This window comes from Eurypyga helias, unplaced genomic scaffold, assembly GCF_000690775.1.
Source record: "Eurypyga helias isolate BGI_N326 unplaced genomic scaffold, ASM69077v1 scaffold18613, whole genome shotgun sequence".
NCBI classification, from domain to species: domain Eukaryota; kingdom Metazoa; phylum Chordata; class Aves; order Eurypygiformes; family Eurypygidae; genus Eurypyga; species Eurypyga helias.
The window spans coordinates 25737-51231 of NW_010242113.1; the positions used below are offsets into that span (position 1 = coordinate 25737).

Genomic DNA, 25495 nt, shown 5'->3' on the forward strand with positions numbered 1-25495 from the left:
GCACACTCACTGATTCCACTGCAGTCACTATTTCATGAATACTTTCAAAGCTAAAACTGACATCATCTCAGTATCAGTGAGCCTGATCACACACGTGTTAAAGACTAGGCACACTTCAGAAAGCTATATGGACTTCAACGTGTGAGATCAGCATCACAACCAGAGTACTAAGAAAGATGACAGGGGATCTCTGGGGCTCCTCCGCTCAACAACCCACGCAGAGCAGGTCCCATTACAGCAGGCAGCTCAGTGCTGTGCCCCGTTGGGTTCTGCGTATCTCTAAGGATGAAGATCCCATGGCATCTCTGGGCAACCTGTTCCACTCTCATTGTAATATTTTTTTTCATATATGTAGTCAGAATTTCCTGTACAGTTATTATACATATGCTTGTAATAGGCTGGCCCAGTTCATCCTAAGCAGCACGCTGAGATGGGATGGAATAGCATTGTGGCATTTAACACTAACTGAAAATCCAGTCTTTCTTTCTGAATTATTCTATAATGATCTTGCACTTCCTATATGTTTGTCTCTCATAGGTCAAATACTAAAAGAACTGCATAAATTCAGGGGAATATCCATCCTAGAAGAAGCAGGAAGTACAGAATGAGCTAACTTACTGCATGTAAGCACCTAAGAGAGGATTATGAAGTTCAGAGATTCAAGTAACCATGAGAGTGAGCAAGAAACTTAATAGTTTTGCATCAGTCACAAAGAAAAATAAAAGCCTTTTAAAAACTTGAACACAATTTCAATATTCAGAAATCAATGGAAGCGGAACGTGTGTAACTATATAGAATAAAAGGAATATTTGTAAATTTTAATAGTAAAAAGGAACTTTTACATTTATGTCTGTCTACTTGGACAAGCCTCAAGACAAAGCTCTGCACACTTAAAAAATGTGAGCGCACTGCAACTTTTGTCTCACGAAATGGGAAGTTGAGAACTTTTGTGTTATAAATATTTAATGTTTATACTGGGTGGAGAGCACCAAGAAGATTTATTGGAAATGCTTTGTTTTCACAGCAGTTTGATAGTTTTCTAACCAGTGGATTTTGGAAACAAGAGAGAAACAGAAAGTCTATTTCCTAGAAGACAGATGGAGATCATTAGAATTTATTTCACGAAAATAACCCAGATGAACACAGACTCAAGCAGTAAAAGAGTAAAGTACAGACCAGATAAAATATGTTTACTAAGTTACTGAACTTTCTGGGGACTGAACCACTAGAAAACATCTTTATAGCACCTTTAAATTCAATGTTAATTTATCTTCCAATTACGAGTGGGTCTGAGCTTGCCCATGGAAAATGTTTGTCCCAACTGCTGCACAAGTTGATGTAAATCTTCCCAATGGTCTTAAGAAGTATTTAGATCAACTTTTTTTTTACTTACTCCTATCTGTGGTCAAGCAAAACTGTCTTGGAAAAGTTTTCACACAGAGAGAAAGAGTCCTTTCACCAAAAGTCATCTGCTAGATGACCACTGATGACTCAATTTCTGTTAAGGAACATGCAACACATGAAGGAACTTTGCAGTAGTTTATTAGGAGGATGAAGAACAAGTTACAAAACCTGAGGCTCTGACATTTTTTGTAATCTAACACATCAGGTCAGGTTGTCCAAATAACTAATCACAGATCTTTCATGAAGTTAACATCAATTTCTAACAGAAACTGTTCTTCATGTGAAGACAAAAAGTGTATGATTGTACATAGGTATGAATGTTTCATGCATCAGAAAATAAAGCAAGTAAGGTGAGTCCAAATTGGCAGGACCTGAGCATATTCTGTGATTATTTGAACCAAAAATCATCTTAAAATCTAAAAAATATCCACCTTTATAACAAGCAACTTAAAAAGAAGATTCACTTGCAGCCCAGTTTCAGGGGGTTTGTAACCTAGAAACAACTTTTTAGTTCGATATCCTTTTTTTAAAGCATTCATATCCCAGGGGATTTTAGTACTGCTAATCTACTCTGCAATTGGAAGAACCACAGAATTTTCTGGCTCCTGAGGGAGAATTCATGATCACAGACAAGGATCATTATGTCCTTTAATGAGCTAGTTCTTGTTGCAAACCAAAGTGACAACAAAATTGTCATTTTAAGTTATGTACTAAATTATAATTAGATCTTACTGAGACCACTGTTGTGTTTTAAATAAAGTCTAACTTTTCCAGCTTAATGAATGATTTCAAAGTGCACTTCTAGAAAACTCTGGACAATGCCAAAGTTGTAACACAGATCTGGGTAAGCATGTGATTTTAGGATAACACACCAGTCTTGCAGTTTCCACATCCTACTGAGTTTCTTTTTTCTGTTTTCCTCTGCAAAGATACTGCCAGTCAAAGACATAGGAAAAAGCCTTCATTTTCTCTGGTGCCTGACCCTGTGTTTAACTGTGTAGACATTGTTTTCTTTGATCAGCTTAGTACAGCTAAAGGTTGTGACATATGAAATACAGATTTTTAACTCATATGTATGTTAAATAACCATTTTTTTCTTATTGAATAAATTACTGTGCAGATTGTTCTCTATTACCACTGAAATTCCCTTACAAGAAAGGCTGAATTTCTCCCTGCACAACATTCTCCTAAGCAATGCAAGCTTATGGCTGCATGATGTTACTGCATATTGTCTGTTAAGGACTTCAGCTCCATGGCATCCTCTTCTCCACCCACTGAGGGCAGTTAGGCCTGACTGAGGGGGATTCAAGTAAGGACCTTCAGATTTTCCTCTCTTACCCATATGGGCAATGGGTACAGAACTGAATGTAGGACTGCTTTAGGGAACCTGCTGCCCCGTATGTGTGTTAACTTTCATCAGGACCATTTATTACTGCAGAAAAATTCACATTTTTTTAGTAAATGGAAAACTTTATAATATCACTGTCAAGTACTTCCATCTGCAGGAAATAACTGCTACCACTCATCTCTTCTGTGATTCACACTTGCTATTAGTTTCAAACTGAAAGAGAAGTAATAGTGAGTAAGATGAAACAAGGCTTTGGTTTTGCTTTTCTTTAGCCTACACATTGCATTCGCCCATTTCTTTGGTAGTTATGAACTGAGGATATGTGCAAAACAGCTCAGCCGTGCTAGCAGGTATAGGCAAAAAGGCCATGATGTCAAGTGTAACTGGTTTGGGGGTTTTGTTTGTTTGTTTTTACCTTGAAGATACATTTCTTCTCCTTCTGCAAACATCTGACTGCACCTGACACATCGTGCGCACGTTGGGTGATAGTGTTTTTCTCCTGCCTGTTTGGGAAAAAAGGTGCAGATGATTAAGTATACTGATCAATTTAGCAGCTTCACTATAAGGAGAATTTCTTTCATCTTCTGGAATATGACTAATTAGAATAAATTAGTTAATGCCAATTAGATCAACAATCTCCTACAACCACAGTACTTATTTTTTATTAAAAACAATTCATGATTTAAAATATAATTACGGTCTTGCTTACACCAAAAAAAAGTTAATGTGCAATAGTCAAGGCTCTAAATTTACAGAATAGAAACAATTCTATAAGGTGAACACATTTTTCCTGTAGACAACCATGCTGTGCACTTTCAGCAAGGTAGCTTAGGACTCACCTGCAGAAAGAAGTTGGGAGATCATAGAATCACAGAATGGTTTGGGTTGGAAGGGACCTTAAAGACCATCTAGTTCCAACCCCCTGCCATGGGCAGGGACACCTTCCACTAGACCAGGTTGCTCAAAGCCTCATCCAGCCTGGCCTTGAAGACATCCAGGGATGGGGCAAAACCATCATAAGAGATCATAATCTAGAGCGTGTATTTGAAATTCACTGTGTGTCCTTCATGATCCCACTGAACATAAACTCAGTGCACAGGAAGATCCATCTTGTTCAAGGAATGTTTGTATCTGCTTTGAAAGTGGCTTGCAGGTAACAGATACTAAAGAGTTTCTGTGAGGAATGTGTATGGCATGCCCATAAGACTGCAAAGCTGCCATTTTTGGGTACTGTGCACTAAATCCCTCATGTAGACAAGCCAGGAGCTTTGCTAATTATTCTGAGATTAGTCCTCGTAATTTAATACCAACATTTTCACTGAGTGGAATGAGAATAGGACTGAGCCCTAAATTTGCTCACACCAGCTTAGTAACTCATCAATTTTCATAATTTTAGATTTTGAATTACCTTATAACCCCATTAATTTAAACTGTTTCACCATTGACTTTGGTGTGTTTTTCGAGCCATCTACCTGCTGAAAGAAGTCTATGTAAGAACATCAGTGTGTAACACAGACAAGGGTGAAGTTAACTGCAAGTGACTACCAGAAAAGAAAGCCAAGATTCATGGATCACAGGATTTATGCTGGACTCAGTTTTGGTAGCTTAGTCAAAATTCAATTCTATGGCCAACTGTGGGCAAACTTGTTAGCTCTGGTTGTCACAGGCAAGGTGAGCAGCACCAGAAAACAACGTTGGCTTGAGCCAGTGACAAAAACAGCATTCAGGGAGTTGTGATGACACAGGCCAGTTTCTCCAGACTGCACCCCTACTCTGTCTTTCAGATGACACTCACAAAACAGAGTTCAACAGCCAAAGTCAGCTCTTGAGCATGTTCCCAAAACTCCTCACTCTTCAAAACCCCTTAAAGAACTGAAAGCCACATCTTGGCATCTCCTTGCTCCTCTCTGACCACACACTCTTCTGTGATAGAAGAGGCCCATGGTTTAAGTGGCTTATGGTCAATGCCACTTCCATTATGTACAAAAGCCAGGAGACCAAGTAACTCTAAAGCTTAAAGCTAAATATAACTAAGTTTAACTTAAAGTTAAGCTAAGACTGACTTCAGTAGAAATTCTCCTGAAGTTAAAAATAAGTAAATTTTGGTCCACGTAGAATGACTCATAACCTGTTTATCTAGAAAAGTTTGAAAGGGCATTGTGTGTACCTTTAAGAAATTACTATCAAGCATTGTCCCACTGTCTACAGTATGTAAACATGTTCTCACAGCATTGCACTGTAAATCTCCTTTCTATTAATCTAGAAATTGAACCCTGTTACTACAGGGATGACTCATCTTACTTTTTTACATTGACTGAATGTCAAAGCCTTCAGAGGTATTTATACTAAAGACCATATTTTGTGTCTGGGGCCTATTTTGCCATTCACAATATCAAATACAGGAGCGTGATAAATTTAGGATAAAGAATACTTGGTTTTACTTCATCACTGTTAACTTGGTTCAACACTGAAAACTTGTTGCTGTATTTTAAATCAGCAATAAGGAAGAACAACGCATCACATCAGAACTGCCATTTTGAAAACAGCTTTGTTCCAGTTCATTGTTCTTTGCATGGTGTCATTTGTGCAGACTGCTGGGTGATTTCTGCAACTTTAGACATGGAAGAAGGTGACCACTACCTGTGTCAACACCTTAAAGTATCAGACTGTGAAGTATCAGTACTGGGTTCAAACTTCTGGTTTAAAATTGTTTGACTGATTGTAGCTGTTTAAGGACAGAAGGTTAATTAACTAATATGAGATAAAAAATCTGGAAAATCAAGATGAAAAGAAATATAATTTCCCTTGGAAGACATGTACTGCTAAGCAATGCACAGCCTCAATAATTCAACTGATTTAGCACAGCTGATATAATTCCTAGGCTAACACTCTCTAGGGGAATTCAATTACTCCTTTGCTAAAATAAATTGTCAGAACATTCTCAAATAACCCGGATGTATCACAGAATAAAATCTATTTTCCTAAATTTAACAGCACAACCAAATACATAATTTTAATTCACTCTGTAGAATAATTAATATCAACTACCTGTAGAATGACATAGAGACACCTTTTTATAGAACTTAGATACAATTATAACAGAAAAATCAGGGGGAAAAGGTGTAGCGATCCTTTTGTTGATGCTTACAGCAGCATAACTCCAATGGATTTTGCATAATTACCTCTGAATTAACATGGCACATATATGACATCTTTCTAAAGGAGAGGTGATAGCTGAATCTGAGGCTGGAGACTTGATGCAGGAATTAATTAATAATATTCCCTGATATGTTTATACAGTTAGCCTGATTAGACACCATAAATTATATTCAGACCTGAGTATGTTGGGTCTAAATGGAAACTATGACCCCACATGGGTACATGCCAAGGAGGCTTTCATCGGTGCCCCTTTCTCCTCTCTCTTCAGACTATTTCAGAGGCTTCATCCCACAGATGAACAATCAGTTCCAAGAGAGCACAGAAATTTTGTAAGCTTAGAGCAGCAACTGGTTTATGTTTTCAGTTTAGTTGTAATGATGGCCTCACTATTTTTTCTTTTCTTGGTTATATTGATGTGAGGGAGTTCTATGCAGCAAGCAAATTCCTAACCATATGGTTACTTCTTCTCTGCACAGTTTGAAAGCTTAGTTTGACAGATTGTTGTCTCAGCGTTTAATAAAATATCAACAGACCCAGAGCACAGAAGTGACATTCACCTCTGTTATGGTTCAAGTGGCAGATTGTAAGAAACCTCAGTATCCTACATTTGCTTCAAGACTGCACCAAGTCTTTGTGCCCAGACATCCAGACATGAAGACAGTATTATTATGAGGATCAATTGAAAGATCAGTTCTCAACTGAGATTTCTTCAAACTTGAATAGCAAAGCATGTCCTTAGGAACACAATACACTACCAACAGTTTAATTTCTCAAGTGACTACATCAGCTTTCCACAATTACTGAATCAAAGTCTTGGTTTGTAATTTAAAGGTGAAGTCAAAACAGCCTTTAACAGTGAGACAAAGTATTATGAATTACTTAATTCCCTTTAGATAGGAGGGATCACTTTGAATGGTAAATCTCCTCCATGTAGGAGGCAGAGCCTTCTGGGATGGGTCAGTGTGAGGAACGTTCTCCCAGCAGAGCTCAGGACCTCCCCAAACACCCTGCCCCAAGCATGGGGAACACTGCAGTGTTGCTACCTGTCCCATAGCACATCAACAAGTAAACCCATGCTTCACATAAAACAGGACCAGAAAGCTCTGCAACAAAGTACATACAACCAACTTCTATCATGTCTCATAACTTCAGGGCTTGAACAAAATAAAAGAATGAACCAGATGCAACAAATGTGAATCATATCATTTAAAGCACAATTGGAAGACAGTAATGGGTGTTACCCTGAAGTATGCCATGCAGTAGGAACACCAGGCCTGGGAAACATGCAAGGCTAGCAAAACTGGAGTAATTCATACCAGAAGGAATAACCTTAAGTAGTTACGGTTGGGTTTTAAATTAGCTGTCATCACTCAAGAAAAAGTACATTACTGCAGACAGCTCAGTGAGATCCCCCATCCCTCTGATGATTTTTGTGGACTATTCTGGACCCACTCCAACAGGACCATGTCTTTCTTGGGCTGAGGGTCCCAGAGCTGGATGCAGTACTGCAGGTGGGGCCTCACGAGAGTGGAGTAGAGCGGGAAAATCCCCTTCCTTGACCTGCTGTCCACACTTCTCTGGATACAGCCCAGGATACGGTTGGCTTTCTGGGCTGCCAGCGCACACTGCCAGCTCATGTCCAGCTTTTCATCCACCAGTACCCCCAAGTCCTTCTCTTCAGGTCTGCTCTCAAACCATACCTCCCCCAGCCTGTATTGAAACTGGGGGTTGCCCCGACCCAGGTGCAGGACCTTGCACTTGGCCTTGTTGAACTCCATGTGATTCACACAGGCCCACTTCTCAAGCTTGTCCAGGTCTCTCTGCATGGCATCCTGTCTCTCAAGCATGTCAACCACACCACTCAGCTTGGTGTCATCAGCAAACAGGGTGCATTTGATACCACTCTCTATGTCACTGATGAAGGTATTAAACAGTACTGGTCCAAGTATGGACCCCTGAGGGACACCACTTCTGTCAGTGATCTCCATCTGGACACTGAGCCATTGATCACTACCCTCTGGATGGGACTATCCAACCAGTTGCTCATCCAACAAACAGTCCACCCATCAAATCCATATTTCTCTAATTTAGAGGGAAGAAATAAAGTCAACAAAATCATTTAATGTGTGAAATAAACTCCAACTATTTGATTCCTTTCCTGAGAACTGAGTTTTCAGTAAGCTTTTCCCTGAAAAGAAAATAAATTAAAAATCTATCTCATTCTCAAAATGCACAGTGTTAATGGATGTCTTTTACTGGAGTGAGTAAAGAATTTGTGGAAGTGAGAAGAGGTTATACTACTGCATTGATCCAATGATATCAAAGAATATTTCAATTCTAAGGGTATAATAGGTTGCTGTTATAGCGCATTATTACCACTCAGTGTTATCTATTGAGGTATGACCAAATCCTGCCATCTTCATACTCTAAAATCTCCAAATGAAGTACTAACTGTATCCTATCCTGAGCAAAGATAATGGAAGTCAGCCTACAAAAAACTGAGCCTGCTGGTATGCCAAGACATGGTGCAATTGCATGACCCAGAAACAAAGCCAACAGCAGACTGGTATAAAGCTTTCTTAGTTAAAAGCTTTTCACATGGAACAAATTTGTTGGAGAGTTGGGTAATCATGAGAGAACCACCTGTTCAAGCAAAGGGAAACCAAATAAAGCACAAAACCCAAGACAATCAATAAGCCTTTCATCAGGCAGCTTCTCACCATGAAATGAAGGACTAAAGCTCTTATGAAAGACATAAGACTTCACTGCTGCTATCTGTTTAAGTGGAAGGGAGTTACTATTTGTTTGGGATTGAAAGGGGAAACATACTTAGGTGCTTTAGTGATGGGCAGAAGTTTAAAACATCAATCAGACATAAAATCATTATTTTCTATACTTTGCCTCCATTTCCTGAATAATTTTCATTCACATGGTCATTCATATTCATTCACTAAAGGGCAATGAGATTTCTTCAGATGCACTTTGTAATACAGCTAATAGTAGAAATATAATTCAGTTTAAAGTCAAAGTGTGCAAGTGCACTACAGAATTACAGTATAATTTAGGTCGTAAAGGACCTCAGGGGTTCATCTAATCCAACCTCCTGCTCACAGCAGGGTTGATGCTCAATTCAGACCTGTCTGCTCTGGCATTTGTCCAGTCAGATATGGAAAACCTCCAATGGTGGAGACTGCACAACCTCTGGGCAGACTGCTCCAGTGCTTAGTTATCCTTACAGTGTTTTTTTTTCTTTTCTTTTTATCCAGTCAGAACTTCCCCTCTTTCAACTTATGATAGTTGTCTCCTTCTCTCCCTCCCACCATGCACCTCAGTAAGGAGCTTGCGTCCATACCCTTGAAGGCCTCCTTGTAGGTATGGCAATGCTGCTATTAAGTCCCTCTGAGTCCTCCCTTCTCCAGGCTGGACAGGTTGAGCTCCCTGAGCATCTCCTCACAGGAGATGTGCTCCAGCCTCTCCACTATCATGGTGGCCCTCTGACAAACTGGCTTTAGTTGAACAGCGTCTTTTGGTATGGGAGGGCATGAAGCTGGATACAGTATCCTACATGCAGTCTTGCAAATGATCATTAAAAGGAATTATCTTCAATCTATTCTTTGTGTTCCTGTTGAAACTGCCCTCTGTACTGGTGGTCTTCATTGCTGCCAGCACACACTGCTACAGATATTTATCTATATGAAATTTAAGAAAGCTTCTGAATATAGCATTTAAACTTGAAATGGCCCAACCAGTCACTGTACTGATTTATGGAGGCAAATTCACATTTTCTGTAAGTAAATGTATTTCTCTGACTTTGGCTGAGCTAAGATGCTGGTTCCTGCTCCCAGAACTAGACTACTTCTCATTTAAAAACTCTCCCACCTTACAGCACAAAACTGGCCCAGAAAATCTTCCTATCAAGTTATTCCACCTACTAGGCTGAAATCTGGGGCTGTTCCTGCTTATTCTCACCTGGTAATATAACTCTCATTCTGGGCCAGTGGTTCAACATGAGGTTGTGTGGCATGGTTTTAACCCTAAAGGCTGTGTAAAACCTAGGGCCCAGGTGCTTGTCCTTCTGTCTGTATCTCACAAACATCCTGGAGAAGGTACACAGCACGGCACCATCAAGTGTTGTTCAAAGGCCACATGCTCATAACTGCCATCACATCCATGTGATGTGGACCATACTTGCTCCATAAACTGGATTCTATGGGGTATTTTATAAACAGTGATGATATCGATGAGGCTTTGAGCAACTTGGTCTAGTGGAGGGTGACCCTGCCCATGGCATGGGGGTTGGAACTAGATGATCTTTGAGGTCATTTCCAACTCAAACCATTCTGTGATTCTATGATATTCAGAAAATCAGATATCCATTGATGCTTGGAGTAGAGGACTGTGCTCAGTTACCAGCTTAAACTGTAACCACATAAAATCTCCATTCACATTTATAGCAACGCCAGAGTTTTGCATATGCTACAGAATAACTTGAAGGATTACTCAGTAATAGTTGTATACAATATTGGTTAAGTTAGTAAACAGCTGTCACGTCATCTACTGGGTATGAAGGGACAGGCAACATTATCAAGGCAAAGCTATTTGACAAAATATCTATTGCTTATGTTATACAACAGTGTCAAAGAGAGAAATGTGAGAGCGCCAGAAGACAAAGAGAGAATTATGTGGAGGAAAACTCTTACTAATTCTCTTAGTCACAGTGGACCTGACTCACCACTGAGTCACTTCAGCAGTGTGCCAGGGCAAATGAACCATTTTCAATGGGGTTTACACCAGCATAAATGTAGTGTAATGTTTTGAATCAATCCTTCTCCTCATCTTCTCCTTACTGGATTCATTTATCATCCCACTAGATGCCAAGAAACAGTCATGTGAAGTGTTCAATACATGCACCTGTGGCATTACTTACAGCTTTAGCTGTCTCACATGTACAGTTATTTCATATTGTCTTGGTTCTGGCTCATCCCACTGTACTTTGCAGAGCCTTGAGACTTCCCACCCACATCTGAGTCATTTTTACTGCCTCCCACACACTCTTTATTCTTCCAGGTATAAAGTGCAGCTCAAATGGCCCAACAGGGATGTTGATTTCAGAAGGATAGTAACTCACTATATACTGGACTCCCTGAAGGAGAAGCTTCTAACACTTGCAGGAGAAATAAAAAAAATAAGGGAACAATTAAGCAAAGAAAGACTAGAAAAGAAAATCAGCACTATAACAACTGTAACCTCATTCTGTGACATCTACAAATAAGTTCTAACTCAGGAGTGAATTCAGGTCTGCCACAGTCAGGCAAAATCTAGAAGAAGAAAATACTGCATTTTTTTCTACAGATTTTGGTACACGATCTAGTTAACCAAAATGGTCTGTCATGCCTAAAATCACTGATTTTGCACTGTTGCTTTTGTTATGCAATGAGTGATCTCCCCCTTTTGTCTTTTTCTTCTCAGCTTTGCAAATTTTTCTTGCCACCCACTGAGACTGGAAGAGGCTTCTGTTTTCCATTTGCTCTACAACCTCCTTCATTTCTTTTCCACTTTCCTCTCCCACTCCTTAAAATCCAGTTATGGGCCAAGATAAGCTGCAGCTGGCTCTCACTTCTGCCATTCCTTGATAGGGGAGAGGGAGCGAAGCAGGAGAAAGATGACTTGCAGACATATCTCCCTTTTTGACTTCGCAGCTGTGGATTTAGCCCACCCATTTCAGACGGGAAGAATGAAGCTGCAAGCAACACTAAACAGCCCTGGAGAGGCAGCATGATTTGTACGAGGAAGACAGCAGAATTCTTTTCACACTGGTCACGGTGATCCTGGCTGCAAACATTTGAGGACAGAAGCTGTCTCTCATTCTCTGCCTGATATTTTTGATCCCCAAATTTAGCTGGGACTGGAAATGCTGCTGTCATATGCAGAACTGACATTAATAGTCCTTCCTGAAAGTAGGAAGTTGTTACTTTCAGACTCATTCACCTATTTCCAGTTTAAGGTAGCATTCCAAAGTTCTTACTTTGGGGGGCAAAAAGATATTTGAAAAAGCATAAAAATGCTGAAATTAGCAGGACGAAAAAATCTTAAAGATAGAAAAAATTAGTCACATAGGCTTCTTCCCTGCTATTAGCAGACACACTGAGCCATTGTGTAATGGGGCCACAACATCCTGGAGATACCCTATCAAGTCCTTAAGTACACCATCACTGAGTGCACTTCCTGCTGCACCACTGTCACAGTTATGGGATACAGTTGGAAGGAGGCGTCTGTGCATTGGCTGGATCACGGGTAGGTACAGGGCACTGCAGAGCAGTGGTCTGGCTGACCTCTGCATGTCCAAGGTATGAGTCAGAAGACCACCAGAAATAAAACAAATTACACAAAGTAATAAGATGAGGAACTGAAGACATTCACAAAGTTTCGCACTGCCAAAATATCCAAATGCTAGCAACTAGTATTAGATAACAGTGTATCACCACAGCAACATATCGCTTCAAAAGGCATTGTAACCGGTGTCCTGGATGCTGTTTGTGTCTGAGGTTCAGAAGGTATCAAGGGGACTACTGGAATCACTGCTTTGATGCTTTAATTAATCAATTAAGTTAGTTCAAGATAGTTAACTGGTACTACAGTTTTGCAAAATGGGAAAAGGCAGTGGACACCATTCACCTGTCTGCCAGACTCGAGTCAAACTGTGCACTAAAATTCTAATGCATACAAACCCACATATGCACAATTGCACAGCAGCACTACTGGGGACTTTTTCCATACATACGACAGAAATCCTTAACAGAAAAGCAGGCAAGAAACTGAAAAAAAAACCCCAACCAAAACCAAAAAACCCACAAAACCTGCAGTAGTCATTCTTTCTTCTTTATCAACCAGTCTCCTTCAAATTCTGAACTTCTCTTTTTTGTTTTTCAGAAATAGTTTGCAGAATCCCTTAGTTTGGTAAAAATTTAACAGGCTTAAGCTATCACCGTAAACGCTACTTGGTGCTACTCGGTGCTCCTCCTCAATAAACTTAAAAAATTATTTACAGGGTAAAAATGATGCAAACGATTCCTTTTAACATGCACTGTTTTTTCCTGACATGTCAACAATTGTGACTTTTTGACAGTTCAGACAATAAATATGGATAGGTGTAGCTCTATCTCTCTGGAGAGAAAAGAGGGTTGCAAAAGCAAAAAGGATGTGAGTGAGAGAGAGATAAGCTGAATATATGTAAACCAATACAACTAGGCTACAGAAAAGGCTAAAAGGTAAGGTCAAAAACATTTGCATTGTTATTTATATGCCTGTTGATAGTATTTTTAATGATACCTGTTTTAAAGTAGAAAGTTTAAGTCAACTATCAATTGACACCCAGCCAAGTTCAGATAATATGCACTGATGATTAACCTGCCTTTGAAAACCAGCTGCCCCACATGAATGCAAGTGGCACCAAGAGACCGTTCCCAAGCTGCAAAATGCCCTGCATCTCTGCAAACACTATGCATTGAATGTACTAGTTAATGTTTCCTACCTTAGATGGTTTCCTTTTGCAAGAGCTAATGCTGATTTATGTAGATGTATCTTTTCCACAGTTTTCCTTCTTCTCTTGTGATAGAAGAGAACTGGCGTAGAGAGCAGTTTCTAACTGAAGATTAGTACTGGCACTTGGATCTTTTTGCTGCTCTGACAGCCTTCGCAAGGCTGCCCATGCTACTGGAAATCCTTCCTTCGTAAAGAGGGACCCGCTTTTATTGCACGTTTCAGTATTAATGCCTATATTATAAGCTGCTCAAGTACCTTTCACACATCACTAGGTTTTGCTGTTAGCGAAACAGCAGGGTAACAGACATTTCAGAATGAACCATTCTTCCACACTGCAGGAAGAGATTTGTACACCCTGCTGTAAAGAATTAGTCTCGTCTCTCTGCTACACCGAGACTTTTGCAAAGGGAAAGGCAATTGATTTACAAAGTAGCTGTGGCTGCAAACAAAAGCAGCTCAACCCTAGGGCAAAGCAAAAAACCAAATTACAAAAAAAACCCAAACCCAAGATTCATGCTTTAATTAATAAGTCACTGAGGTGTAAGTGGCATTTAATTGACATACAAATAATTGACATTTCTAGTCTCATTCCTGTTCAGTGCCTTTTGTTCCCTTGTTTTAAAGTAACATATGGTTATGATGAATAGATTAAAAAAAAAATAGATTGATTATGCTTTTCTAGACATTTACATAAACATGTAAACCAGAAAAATGTTAACCCTTTCTTTTCCTCACATATACTGAGTGCCATGCTGCCATGTCAAGATGTCAGATACAGCGGTTGGACCTACCCCTGTGTTTAGTAACTGACAGAGCCATTTTCACCAGTGCTTGTAGGATACTTTTACACCACAGCCACACAGCTCTAAATCATGGGACAGTTTTAAACAGAAGTCTAGTCAAGTGCTGAAAATACCCATCAGTGCTTATAGAAGCAGTTGGGCTGCATGTAAATAAGCCTCAAGAGACCTTTCCAAAAGTGCAACTTTTAATGTGCTACACATCCAAAACACCAGCTACTAGTGGCAGAGATCCAGTTTGTTCATTAGCTACCAGTACAGTTGGAGGCCTGTTAAGAGGCAACCAAGTCTGGCCATCACTGGGCTGTAGTTGCCTAACCAAGCAATCACACCTGATCCCCTCACAGCCTATACACCACATCTGCCATCAAAACCACCCCAGGAGGTTATCTTCAGATATGAACACTTCCTCTAACACCATCATTAGCTGAAACAGCAGATGAAGAGAACCCTCACACACCAAGTCATACATTGCTACAGGCTGTCAATGTTAACAAAGCCACAGAAAAAACCCACACTCAGGGCAAGATAAAACCAGGGAAAGCACTTTCTTTAGAAACAAGGGAAGGGGCTACTAAGACTCCACAAGGTTGTGGGGAGGCATCATCTGAAGTACAGTGTCCACCCATGCTGAGAGAAGGTGGTTCCAGCTGGGAATAGTGAGAAGGCATCACCAGAAGCATCTGGAGCTGACTTTCTGAGCAGAGAATGCCTCTTATGCAGCTTTGCAAAACAAAAATTGGAGGAACTAAGACTGTTGGCCATAAATTCTCCTTAGAGTTCATCAATTAGAGGGGAAAAGATCAAAAAAGCTAAAAATCAATCTGTATCAGAAGAATTAATAACTATACAGAGACCACTTGCAGGGAGTTTGCTGGAACTGAGTTTCTAAATACCAGATATTAAGGAAACTCAGGCATGCCCCCAGGAGGAGTCACTGGCTGTCACAAAGCTCCTTCACGTACCTCAACAGCCTCTGCATGCCTTGTTGTGTGGGAAGGACCAGGAGGCAGGACACCCTCCTCCGCCTCCTCCAAGCAAAACACAGCTAGAAGACTGATTAAAGATCATGAAACAAAAAGAAAGTGTTTGCTTGACTGAAAGAGCTTTGTATCAGGCTCTGAATTATCATGCATAATATCGTATATTTTTAGAAAAAAGGTAATTATGCTTATTTTGTCTATTGTTATGATATGCTTACTGGCATATCATGTGATTTTAATTAATAAATAACTGTGATTAAAAAAAACCCCACAGAATATATTTTTAGTGCCAAATGCAGAGAAATAGATTGCAACACGATAAAAGGGAAATGGCTGGTTATAAAAATCAACAGCTTGTTATTTTAAAACGTGTATATTTTCTGTGTTATTGCATGATTTTAGCTATTGTTGGATTGGGAACACAGCTATAGCATAAGCACTAAAATAAACCCTTTTTCTCCGTAAAGGTTTTCAGTGGCACTGAATTTTAGGTCAAACTATAAAGCAAACTTCAGCCACCTCTTGCTCCCCATTTAAGATGGTAGGTTTATCAATATATATGGTCAGATATAAAACATAGCAATTTCTAGGAGAGGACTGATGTTGCATTAAACAGCGCTCTGTATGCTTCATGAGAAAATCTTGCTCATAAAAGCACTGATGAGCAGGGGTTTTGTGAAAGGAACAGCAAAAGTGTTGTCTTTAAAAGCAATAGAAGAATTTATGGTCTCCGTAAATCAGCTGCTCAGCCCCTTTCGTAGCTTTTCCAGTACAAGTTCCCTGTGAGACTGGGGGCAAGCCAACGTGGACTGGAGGGGAAGAAAGAAATGAGCAAAGAATTATAAACAGAGCTATCCTGTGTTTACATCCATTTACTACATGGAATGAATCTCTCCCTCAGAAAATGGGCTGAAAGAAGAATTTAAATAACTAAATCATCACTGTATTTTGCTGGCAACCTACAAAACCTGCCATATTTTTTTAAGTTATCAGTAACTCACACTAGTTGACTCTCCCTTCCTCCTCTGCTGAATAAACACTTAAAATGAACAAGTGTTGGAATAGGAGACAATATTATAAAATCTGGGCACAGAATAATTGTGGAAGCAGCTGTCGTCCTTACATTATCACAGGAATCAGAGATGGAAAAAAATCCTATTAGGTCATATAGTCCCTCCCTTTGTCATTGCAGGACTGTTCCCTAATGTAGATTTTCCAATGCTTTGTCCAATCTTGTTTTAATACTAAGTGATAGCTTCCAGCAGGTCCCTTGGGAGACTATTCCTCTGCCTAGTAAGTATTACTGCCAAGATTTTCCCCCACTTTATTAGCAATTTTCCCTATTATTTCTGTGTATCTCCAGATTATATTCAGGATGGTAAAAAGAAATACTGAAGTTCTGAAAAATGTTTCAGCATTCCAGACAATTCCACAAAATCCTCCTACAATGAAAACCAGCCGTGGCGACTTTCAATTTTTTTCTGTCCTCCCGACCAGGAGATATAGAAACATATCAACAAGCTGTCCAATGACAAATACACAGTTTGATACCAGACAGACAGAAAAGATCAACCCCAATTCCAAGCCTTTTGACAAGTCCATCTGCTGAAGTCAAACAACAAATGACTTAACCACGTTAGCTACGGATACGGTCTCTGCTTTCTGTCAAATCTGTTTGCTTACATCACAACTTTTAGTTTAGCTTCCTAATGAATTGAGATGTGTGCATTACCTCCTCATCTGCTCTCCACAGGCAAGACTGAAACCCAACAGCCATTTAAAGCGATCCCTTAGAGAGGTCCAAAGGCTCATGGAAATCACAAGCTGCTCAACATGGAAGGAGCCTCACACTGTGTGTCACTTCTTGACTATATGAACAGGCAGTGGGTCTCGAGATATTTCATGAGGAAAGAGAGGGGATGGAAGAAGGTACTTTGGGATGTGTCATGAGGGACAAGACCTGTTGTGACAGCAGAACACTAGGACATGCACCCATATTCAAGCTTCATTAGTTTTGCTGCACACAAAACAACACATTGTTTTATGCAATCTTATGTGAAGAAAGTTATAGACCATAAAGTGTCCAGGTGCAAACATGCACTAACCGAAAACATCACCTAGAACTACAATAGCGTAAGTAATTAGTCATGATAAAATTCCTACATTAATTAAATATTCTCAAGTTTGTTATTTGGTCCATCTATAACAAAAACAAGGAACTTGCCCTGCTGTTCAGTACACTGTCACTGAGCAGTTAGAAGAAACAGATGTGCCCCAGGTCCCACAGATCCAAATCAGTACTATGACTGCAAATCTTTTTAACTTATTTTTCCTTTTTCATCATCCACAGAGACAGTAAGGACCCAGTTCTTATTCACATTGCACCACATGCATTTAACCATATTGTGGGTAAAATATTACCAAATAAAGAGTATTTTTTACAGCTATTTCAAGGCAAGAAGCAGGACAGAAAAACTCAATATTGTGAGGCAAAAAGCCAGTACAGAAATTGCAGCTAGTGTTCTTCTCCCATCTTAGTATTAATCACTTCCTGTAACCTGGTATGAGTAAGTGTACCCCCAGTTTGCTACAGCTTTGACTATGACACTCTTCTCCCTGCTTTCACCTCTCTTCTTTATCATATCGAATGTAAGTTAATTAGCTTTACCTTCAAAGCTCAACCCCTCTTACCACCTTTAATTCAGTGTCAAAGACTGACATCTCTGAAAACATGTAACAGCTTCCACTGGTCACCTCTTACATTTTTGAAGTTTTTTTAGTGTTTTCTTCTGTTTTGCCTCTCCCACTTGAGAGCGCTGCCTGTAAAAAGTAAGAAAGCTGCCTCTATACTCTTTCAGATCCCTTATTAGAAGTCTGTTTTCTGAGATTTCTGTAAAAACATTTGATAACGTAAAAGCGTCCCAGGCCTAACCCTAACTCCATGTCACAACAACTAGTATGGGCTCACTGTTTTTTTCCACTTGCTTCTCAGTTCCTACCCAGCTATACTTGTTCGTCTTTCAGATAGTTAGGTTTCTGTACAACCCCTAGAAGATCTTTCTCTGGTAGAACATCACCTTTGGAAGCTTCTTTGGAACTTCTCCAGGCTTTCTTAACTGATAAAGAGAAAGGAGCAAATGAGCAACCTGGAGAACTTCTTTGTAACTCCAGTACTGCAAAGGCTTCACAATATACAGGAAAAGGGCAGAAAAAAAACCTGGATAATCGATGACATTGATAGGATAACAATACACTTAGAGCCACGGATAAATTCTATTCAGATCGAAGGAAAATATTAATTTCTGACCCTGGGTCAGTTATGTGGAAATCTCTTTTGCATAAGGCATAAGCATACAGCTACACTAAACAACCTCCTTGCTTCTTAGAACAACTCAAAAAAATCCCTGCCACACAGCTGATTTCCGAGTGCAACAATACATTTCAGATTATTAATTTCAGTTTTTCAACAGCTTCAGCCTAACTCTTAAATTAAAATGTGCCTGATGACCCATTCACTTATTACTTCTGCTACCTGGACATTCTCCAGTACCACAAATAGCCATTTAGGGAGTGTGTGCATTATCAAATCATTAACAGAAGAAACAAAAACGAATTATAGAAGAAGTTCCTACTATTCATAAAAGTAACATTAAACTGTTGCATTAACACCCCTTTGTGAGTATACAACCGCACCCAAAATAGCAAGTGTCTTTCTACATTTTGAGATGTGTTTGAATGACAGGTTCTCCTTACCTCCAGCACTCTTCCTGTGATATACTTTTCACAATTGTCACATCTGATACCAAACTTTGCATGATAGTCTGTTTCGCAGTATGGAACGCCGTCCCTTGGGAAGAATAGGCCATACAGCGATTATTTTACATAGGCTTACAGGTTTACGGTGACATTATACAGCTAAAATTTGTTAATGCTTCAACACTTCGTAGGTTGTTTACAGACCTTCCCAACTCCTAGATACTTGTATTTATTAATTTTTTTTTTTAAGAATTGAATAGTTAACGAACTATCACAGCTCACCATGATCCCACTTTCTGCTTTGTCACTGAATTCAGCCATCGTCTCTCCCCTTGTCACAACACTCAGTCTCTGAGACCTTCACACCATTTGTTTTGATTGTGTTACTCATTAACTTCTTCCACATATTTCCCCCTCTTTGGAAAAATTATTATTTCTATATACTACTCTTGCCCTCTTTATTTAGCATCTAATTGACTTAATATACGTATCATCTAATATATATATCATCTAACCTTTTAGTTTAGACTACATGGGTAATTTCTCAATCGAGTATCTTGACTGCAAGATACTTGATAAGCAAGTCCAGGCAAGAATGTCACAGATTAACCATCTCAGGAACCTGATCCATAGAAGCCAGTAATGGCTACAAGAATTCAATCTGAGCAGCAGAAGAGATTATGTTCATGCATGATGTGGTGGTGAATAACTGCTCACAAGTGATTTAATATAATGTACAATTTAAAAATATGAAGAATAAAAATAGGAGTCAATTTTTATTCTAAAATGTAAGAACCAGAACACTTAGGCTATTGCTCTGAAATGAACCTATTTGTTAATTTTACATTTAAACCACAACTTTACAAAGTTGTACACTCAGACCATTAAACCAATGTATGAAAATAAATTGCTTTAGAAGAAACTGGATACTCTTAAAGTGCAAATTAAACACAGTTAAATATGTTTAGTGTGTTAGTGTTTTTCCCTGGAGAAACACAAAAATTAATTTTATAGCATACAAGTTGGATTGCTTAGAGACCAACCTCTAAGTTATCACAATAATTAATTTAATTAATTAATGTCAGGGTGTTTCTTCCCTTGAGTTGTTTTGTTTGGCATTTAGCTTTTTAAAGAAGATTTCATAATAACTATATCTTTATGAGCTTTATATTATTAAATAACAAACAAAAAAACCACTGTACCAAAATACAGGAGAGTAACATAACATTTGAGATAATGCAAAACCTTGTTTAAGAACACCCTTTTATTAAATATTGTTTTTCCAGTGCAAGCTGTGAAATTATGTTATACTTGTATTAATCTAAATCCAAAGAATTGTTGAAAGCCAGTGGGACACCAGCTCTGAAACCCCATCATCTCTGGGCACTGGTGATTGAGTTACTTAGCTGTTCAGGAAAATTTCATCATATCAACACACTTCTCTGAAGTAGAAATTAATCCCAGGTGCCTTGGCCAGTGAAAGCCCTGTATCTCACCGGACTGATATGAGTGTTGACATGAGACTTGGTCTGCGTGTGTGCTTTGTGCTGCCTCTCATTGCTGTCATCACATTCAGTCCAAATCTGACAGCACGAGGGTCTGGAGCAAAAGCATGGTATGTGTCTCCTTAATGACCTTTTTGATAACATTTTTGCTTAAGTGAAACACAAGGAAAGGATAGTATCTGCTTGTTCACATTACAGAATCACAAAGCCAAACATTGGTAACTAAGGGCGTATCTACGGGGCTTTGAAGCATACTCCACCCACTGCCTTTCTATAGCATAGCTGCTATGTCAAGTCCCATTCCAGGTAAATGAACAAATTCTTCTACTTTTCTTCACTCAATTTTTTCTGCTTTTAATACAACTTAGATAATAATTCAGATGATAATTGCTAATGTTTTATATATCTCCAAACATACATAAACAAGAACTAAAGGACACGCAGCACTAAATAACTATTTGGTATCAAAAGAATTCTTAAAACAAGTGAAAATACTCCTCAACTTACTTGCTAATGTACTCTGCATTCAGTAGCTTGCCGCACGTATTGCACTTAAAACAGCCCAAATGCCAGTGTTTGTCCAAGGCAACCAATGACTGCCCATTTTTTATTTCTGAGCCACAGCCCCCACAGTCTGCAAGAGAAAAAACAAATACGAGTGAATCACACACTTTACATGGCCATGCAACAATACTGGTGACTGCAGTACAAGGATCAGTCGGTGTCCTAGTAACAGCTCGTGCAGGCTTGAAAGCTCACTGCTGGCAGCTCACTGACAGGCAACAAGTGATGCTGCACTAATGTTGTCCTCACATTGCTAGAAGACACGAATCATTCAAAGAAAAAAATGACGACTTAGGTTTTCTATAACTTAGGTTTCATTTTAATTCATTTATACTGTGTTTAAAAGATACAAAGTTGTGCTGATTAAGTTTCTGAGCATCACAAATCAGCCCAATAAAATTAGTTTAAAAAGACTTATTAGTCATGAGATTAAAACAAATAATTGAACCATCATATTAGATGTTGCTTCTGGTCTAAAAACTTTACTCAGTTCAAAATTCTTTTTGCAGCTGTGCTAAGCTGAAATTCTGATGTGAACTTCTGTAAGCAGGAAAAAATACACCAATACTTGAAAGGCATTACAAATTCCTGAGTAGTATTGACACTGCAAGAGGTGAAAGTGATGGCTAGCTACATATTTATTATTTATAGAAATTCACTTATATAATGCTCAAAAAATTTGTAAGGAAAATTAAATGCAAAATGTCATAACTGGCTAACATAAGGCAGACTATGTTGGTTAGACAGGCTATATATGAAGTAGCTATACTCTGAAAATTTAACTGAGGACAAGACTTTTTTGGGGGTTGGATTGCCTTTTTTTTTTAATGCTAGATGCTGTTGATTATGATAATAAAAGTGAAATCCACTCAGGTTCCATGCCAATAATCCATCAGTGAAGGGCTCTGTTCAGAAAAGTTACACTGATGTGGGATTTGAACCCGGTTTTCTGTATCCTAAATGATTCCTCTATTACCCTATAAGGTCCAGTTCTCACCCACTCTTCATTAAGCTACATAAACCAAAAACTTTAAAATGTTAATATAGTCAAAATATGCTGAAAAATAGAGATAAACACCAGCAATAAACTTATTCTAGCATCAGTATCTCCGTAACCCTTCTAAATCCCTATATGATTGTATCTTCCAACTTACGTGAAAACATGTTGGGTTTTTTTTTATGAATTCTTCAAGTATACCAACAATATGCTAGAAAAAAGACAAATGCTGAAAGACATCTGAAGAGTCACTTAGAGACGCCAGAGCAGAAACACAATATCTCGCATGAAAAAGAAAGACCCACAAAACCATCTAAAGAGATTTGTCTAGTTATTAAGGAAGAACTTCAAATTTAGGATCTCATTAAAAGATTTAAACAGTCCTCTTAACAACTTCGGGATTTAAGATTCTATTTAGATGGTTACGTGACCCTAATAAGACATGGTGTTAGCACAATTGTACATCTTCAATTCCTGAGCAAACAACAATAAAGGATAGTTCTTATTTTCCTTTAGTGGCTTTGGAATGGATTAAGGCAGTAATAATATGTCTCTCTAACATCACCCTGTAGAGCACCAGTATGTGGAAACAAGCCCAGCACAAAAGCGTGTGCACCACAGATCAGAACATTTGAGTTTTGCTAGTAAGAGAGAACATTTGGGTGTGTGCCTGGATTTAGTCCCACAGTAAATACTGCAGTATCTATTCTTCAACTACAATCAGAATTTTTTTTTTGTGATCTCCCCTGCACCAGGGGATTATCTGGTAATCTAATTTAATCTCACTGCTTGAGGGTTTATTTCACAAACTTAATACAACACTGTGTGCGCAGATGTCATACACCTTTCATTTCGTTTAAGCTTGGGTGAGCCGAAATGCAGCATTTCCTGAGCTACTCTATTCCTAACTGCTGTTTTCTCTGTTAAGTTCCAGATAATTAAAAACAAATATTGTGGTTGCTATGCCAACACTGCCTATTGATGCAATGTCCTTGTCTTCCTGTCTTAGAGGCAGCATCCTTTGGTGACTCACCTAATTTCAACCAATAACTCTGCAGAACACATCAATTTGCTGCTACATGTTGATATTCTTCCCTGAGTATGCTTTCAGCATCAACACAGACACAAGAGGTTTTCACAGCTAGCGCTTTATAAAAGAAACAAAACAGGTAGCTAGGTATTCATACAGTAAAAAATTCAAGGACACGGGCAAAAAGCAAATATTTGACATTCTTCATTACTTTCAAATGTAATGCATAAAGGAGGTCAAACCCAAACTGTCAGAAGAGACAGTGATGTTGGGAGCTCAGTGAGTCCCAAGAGATCTCCTGAAAGCATTCTTGAGCTCGTCAGAGATAAAGAGGCTGACAAGTAACATACATAGTATGTTGAGCCAAGTGCAAAACCAGTGTAACAGTGGGTCAACAAATTACTCTGTCCTTGACTCAGCTTGCTTTAATCCATGGGGTATTATGCATTAGTGTTCTTTTATAATAATAGTTGTTCATTTAAAACAATACAGTCTTTTCCAAGAAGACTGTTGTGGAAACAAGGAAACGCTAATGCCATTTACTGCCTTGTGTAATATGTAGCATAGGTACAGACAGCCATTCTGGGTTTTCCATTTTCCAGTACAACCAGTATGTCTCAGACACTGCTTGTTTATTCCTCAAACACTGCAGGTACTTGGAAAAGAGCTGTTGTAACACATTGGTCTCTCACATATTACATATTAATCCGAATGCTTCCCAAATGCTTTATTAACTTTTTAGATATTTAGTTAACTTTCTTGATATTGTCATTGGTCAGACTCTGACATATCTGCTACATATACATACACGCACTTCCATATATTTGCAGCTGCAGTGCTTCCCATTGACCATCAAATCTCTATTCCCCATACCAAAGAAGAATTATACAATTACTACCCAGTTTCCCAAAGCTCATGAACTCTGCAGCTCCCGGGTCTGCTGGGTGCTGCATATCATGGTGAAATCAGAAGATGTTGTTCTGCAGCAACAATGCAAGACACTGGGGAAAGGACTGAGAAGGAGATGGATATACTCTACACAGTTAAGCAAGATATTTATCTGGGATCCAGATATCTGGGCTGCACCAAAAGAATTGTGACCAGCAGGTTGAGGGAGTGGATTCTCCCCCTCTAATCTGCTCTTGTGAGACCCCACCTGGAGTGCTGCGTCCAGATCTGGAGCCCTCAACATCAGAAGGATATAGACCAGTTGGAGCGAGTCCAGAGTAAGGCCACAAAGATGATCAGAGGGCAGAAGCACCTCTCCTATGAAGAAAGGCTGAGAGAATTGGGCTTGTTCAGACTGGAGAAGAGAAGGCTCCAGGGGCACCTTACTGCAACCTTCCAGTACCTGAAGGGGCTACGAGGATGCTGGAGGGGGACTTTTTACAAGAGCCTGTAGTGACAGAACAAGGGGTAACAGGTTTAAATTGAAAGTGGGGAGGTTTAGATTAGATATCAGAAAGGAATTCTTCATGGAGAGAGTGATGAGGCACTGGAACAGGTTGCCCAGAGATGTTGTGGATGCCCCATCCCTGGAAGTGTTCAAGGCCAGGCTGGATGAGGCTTTGAGCAACCTGGTCTAGTGCCTGCCTGGGGCAGGGGGGTTGGAACTAGATGATCTTTAAGGTCCCTTCCAACCCAAACCATTCTGTGACTATATGATCCTTGCAACATCATGACAGATCAGATATGGACCTCAGATTGCCCTTTAAGAAGCCATAGTATCTATCAGCTCCCCTCCATCACTACATCATTTGAGAAACAAAGCTGGTAAGTCTCAGGTGAAGACCAAATCCAATTATTTTAGAAGTCCAGACTATAGTGTTGCAGATATCTAGGTTTGAACCAAGACTCGCATCTGAATCCACCAAACCCTGTAGCAAGCAAGATTTCCTTCATTTCTACTGAGTTTTAAGGAAGACCTGTATTTGAGGTTTAAATACTTGCATCTGTATTCAGAGATCTTATTGAGAAAAAAGCTAAACTTTTGTTTTCCAAGGTTAGGTTTTTCCCCAAAGATATGCTTCCAGTGGTGTTTGAGGAAAGTGGTTTGCTGCAGTCTGCAGGTACCCGTGCACTGCGGAGGCTCAGTGCACCGACCTGACAGCACGGAAATGCAACACACAAAAAAAATATTTCTCTAAGGTGTGCATGTGTGTGTACAGAGAAAGGGAATGTAAGTACATTAAAGGATTCTGTATCACAGATAATCAAATGAAGTTGTTCTGTCAGTACTCAACCAGGCAAATGATTTCCATTAAAGTCAAAGCCACTTTTCCCATATGACAAGGAGACAAACAGATGATAGGCTGTTAGATTAGGCCTCAAGATGGCTGAGGATGAACGACCTTGGAATAAGAAGGGAAAGCTCCTAAGAGAAAAAGCCATCCCCTCCCCAAAGAAC

General features: G+C 39.3%; 1 protein-coding gene across 1 annotated transcript in view; it reads right to left on the minus strand.

Annotated features, from left to right (window-relative positions):
• LOC104503954 (actin-binding LIM protein 2-like) overlaps positions 1-25495 on the minus strand; it is a gene marked incomplete at its 3' end in the record, with an annotated part of 60014 nt that overhangs the window by 24800 nt on the left and 9719 nt on the right. The window contains exons 4-6 of the mRNA XM_010148984.1: positions 21005-21131; positions 18990-19083; positions 3168-3255 (exon numbers count right to left, since the gene is read on the minus strand). Of these exons, the coding sequence (XP_010147286.1) occupies positions 3168-3255; positions 18990-19083; positions 21005-21131 (309 nt within the window). The remainder of the gene's footprint in view (positions 1-3167; positions 3256-18989; positions 19084-21004; positions 21132-25495) is intronic.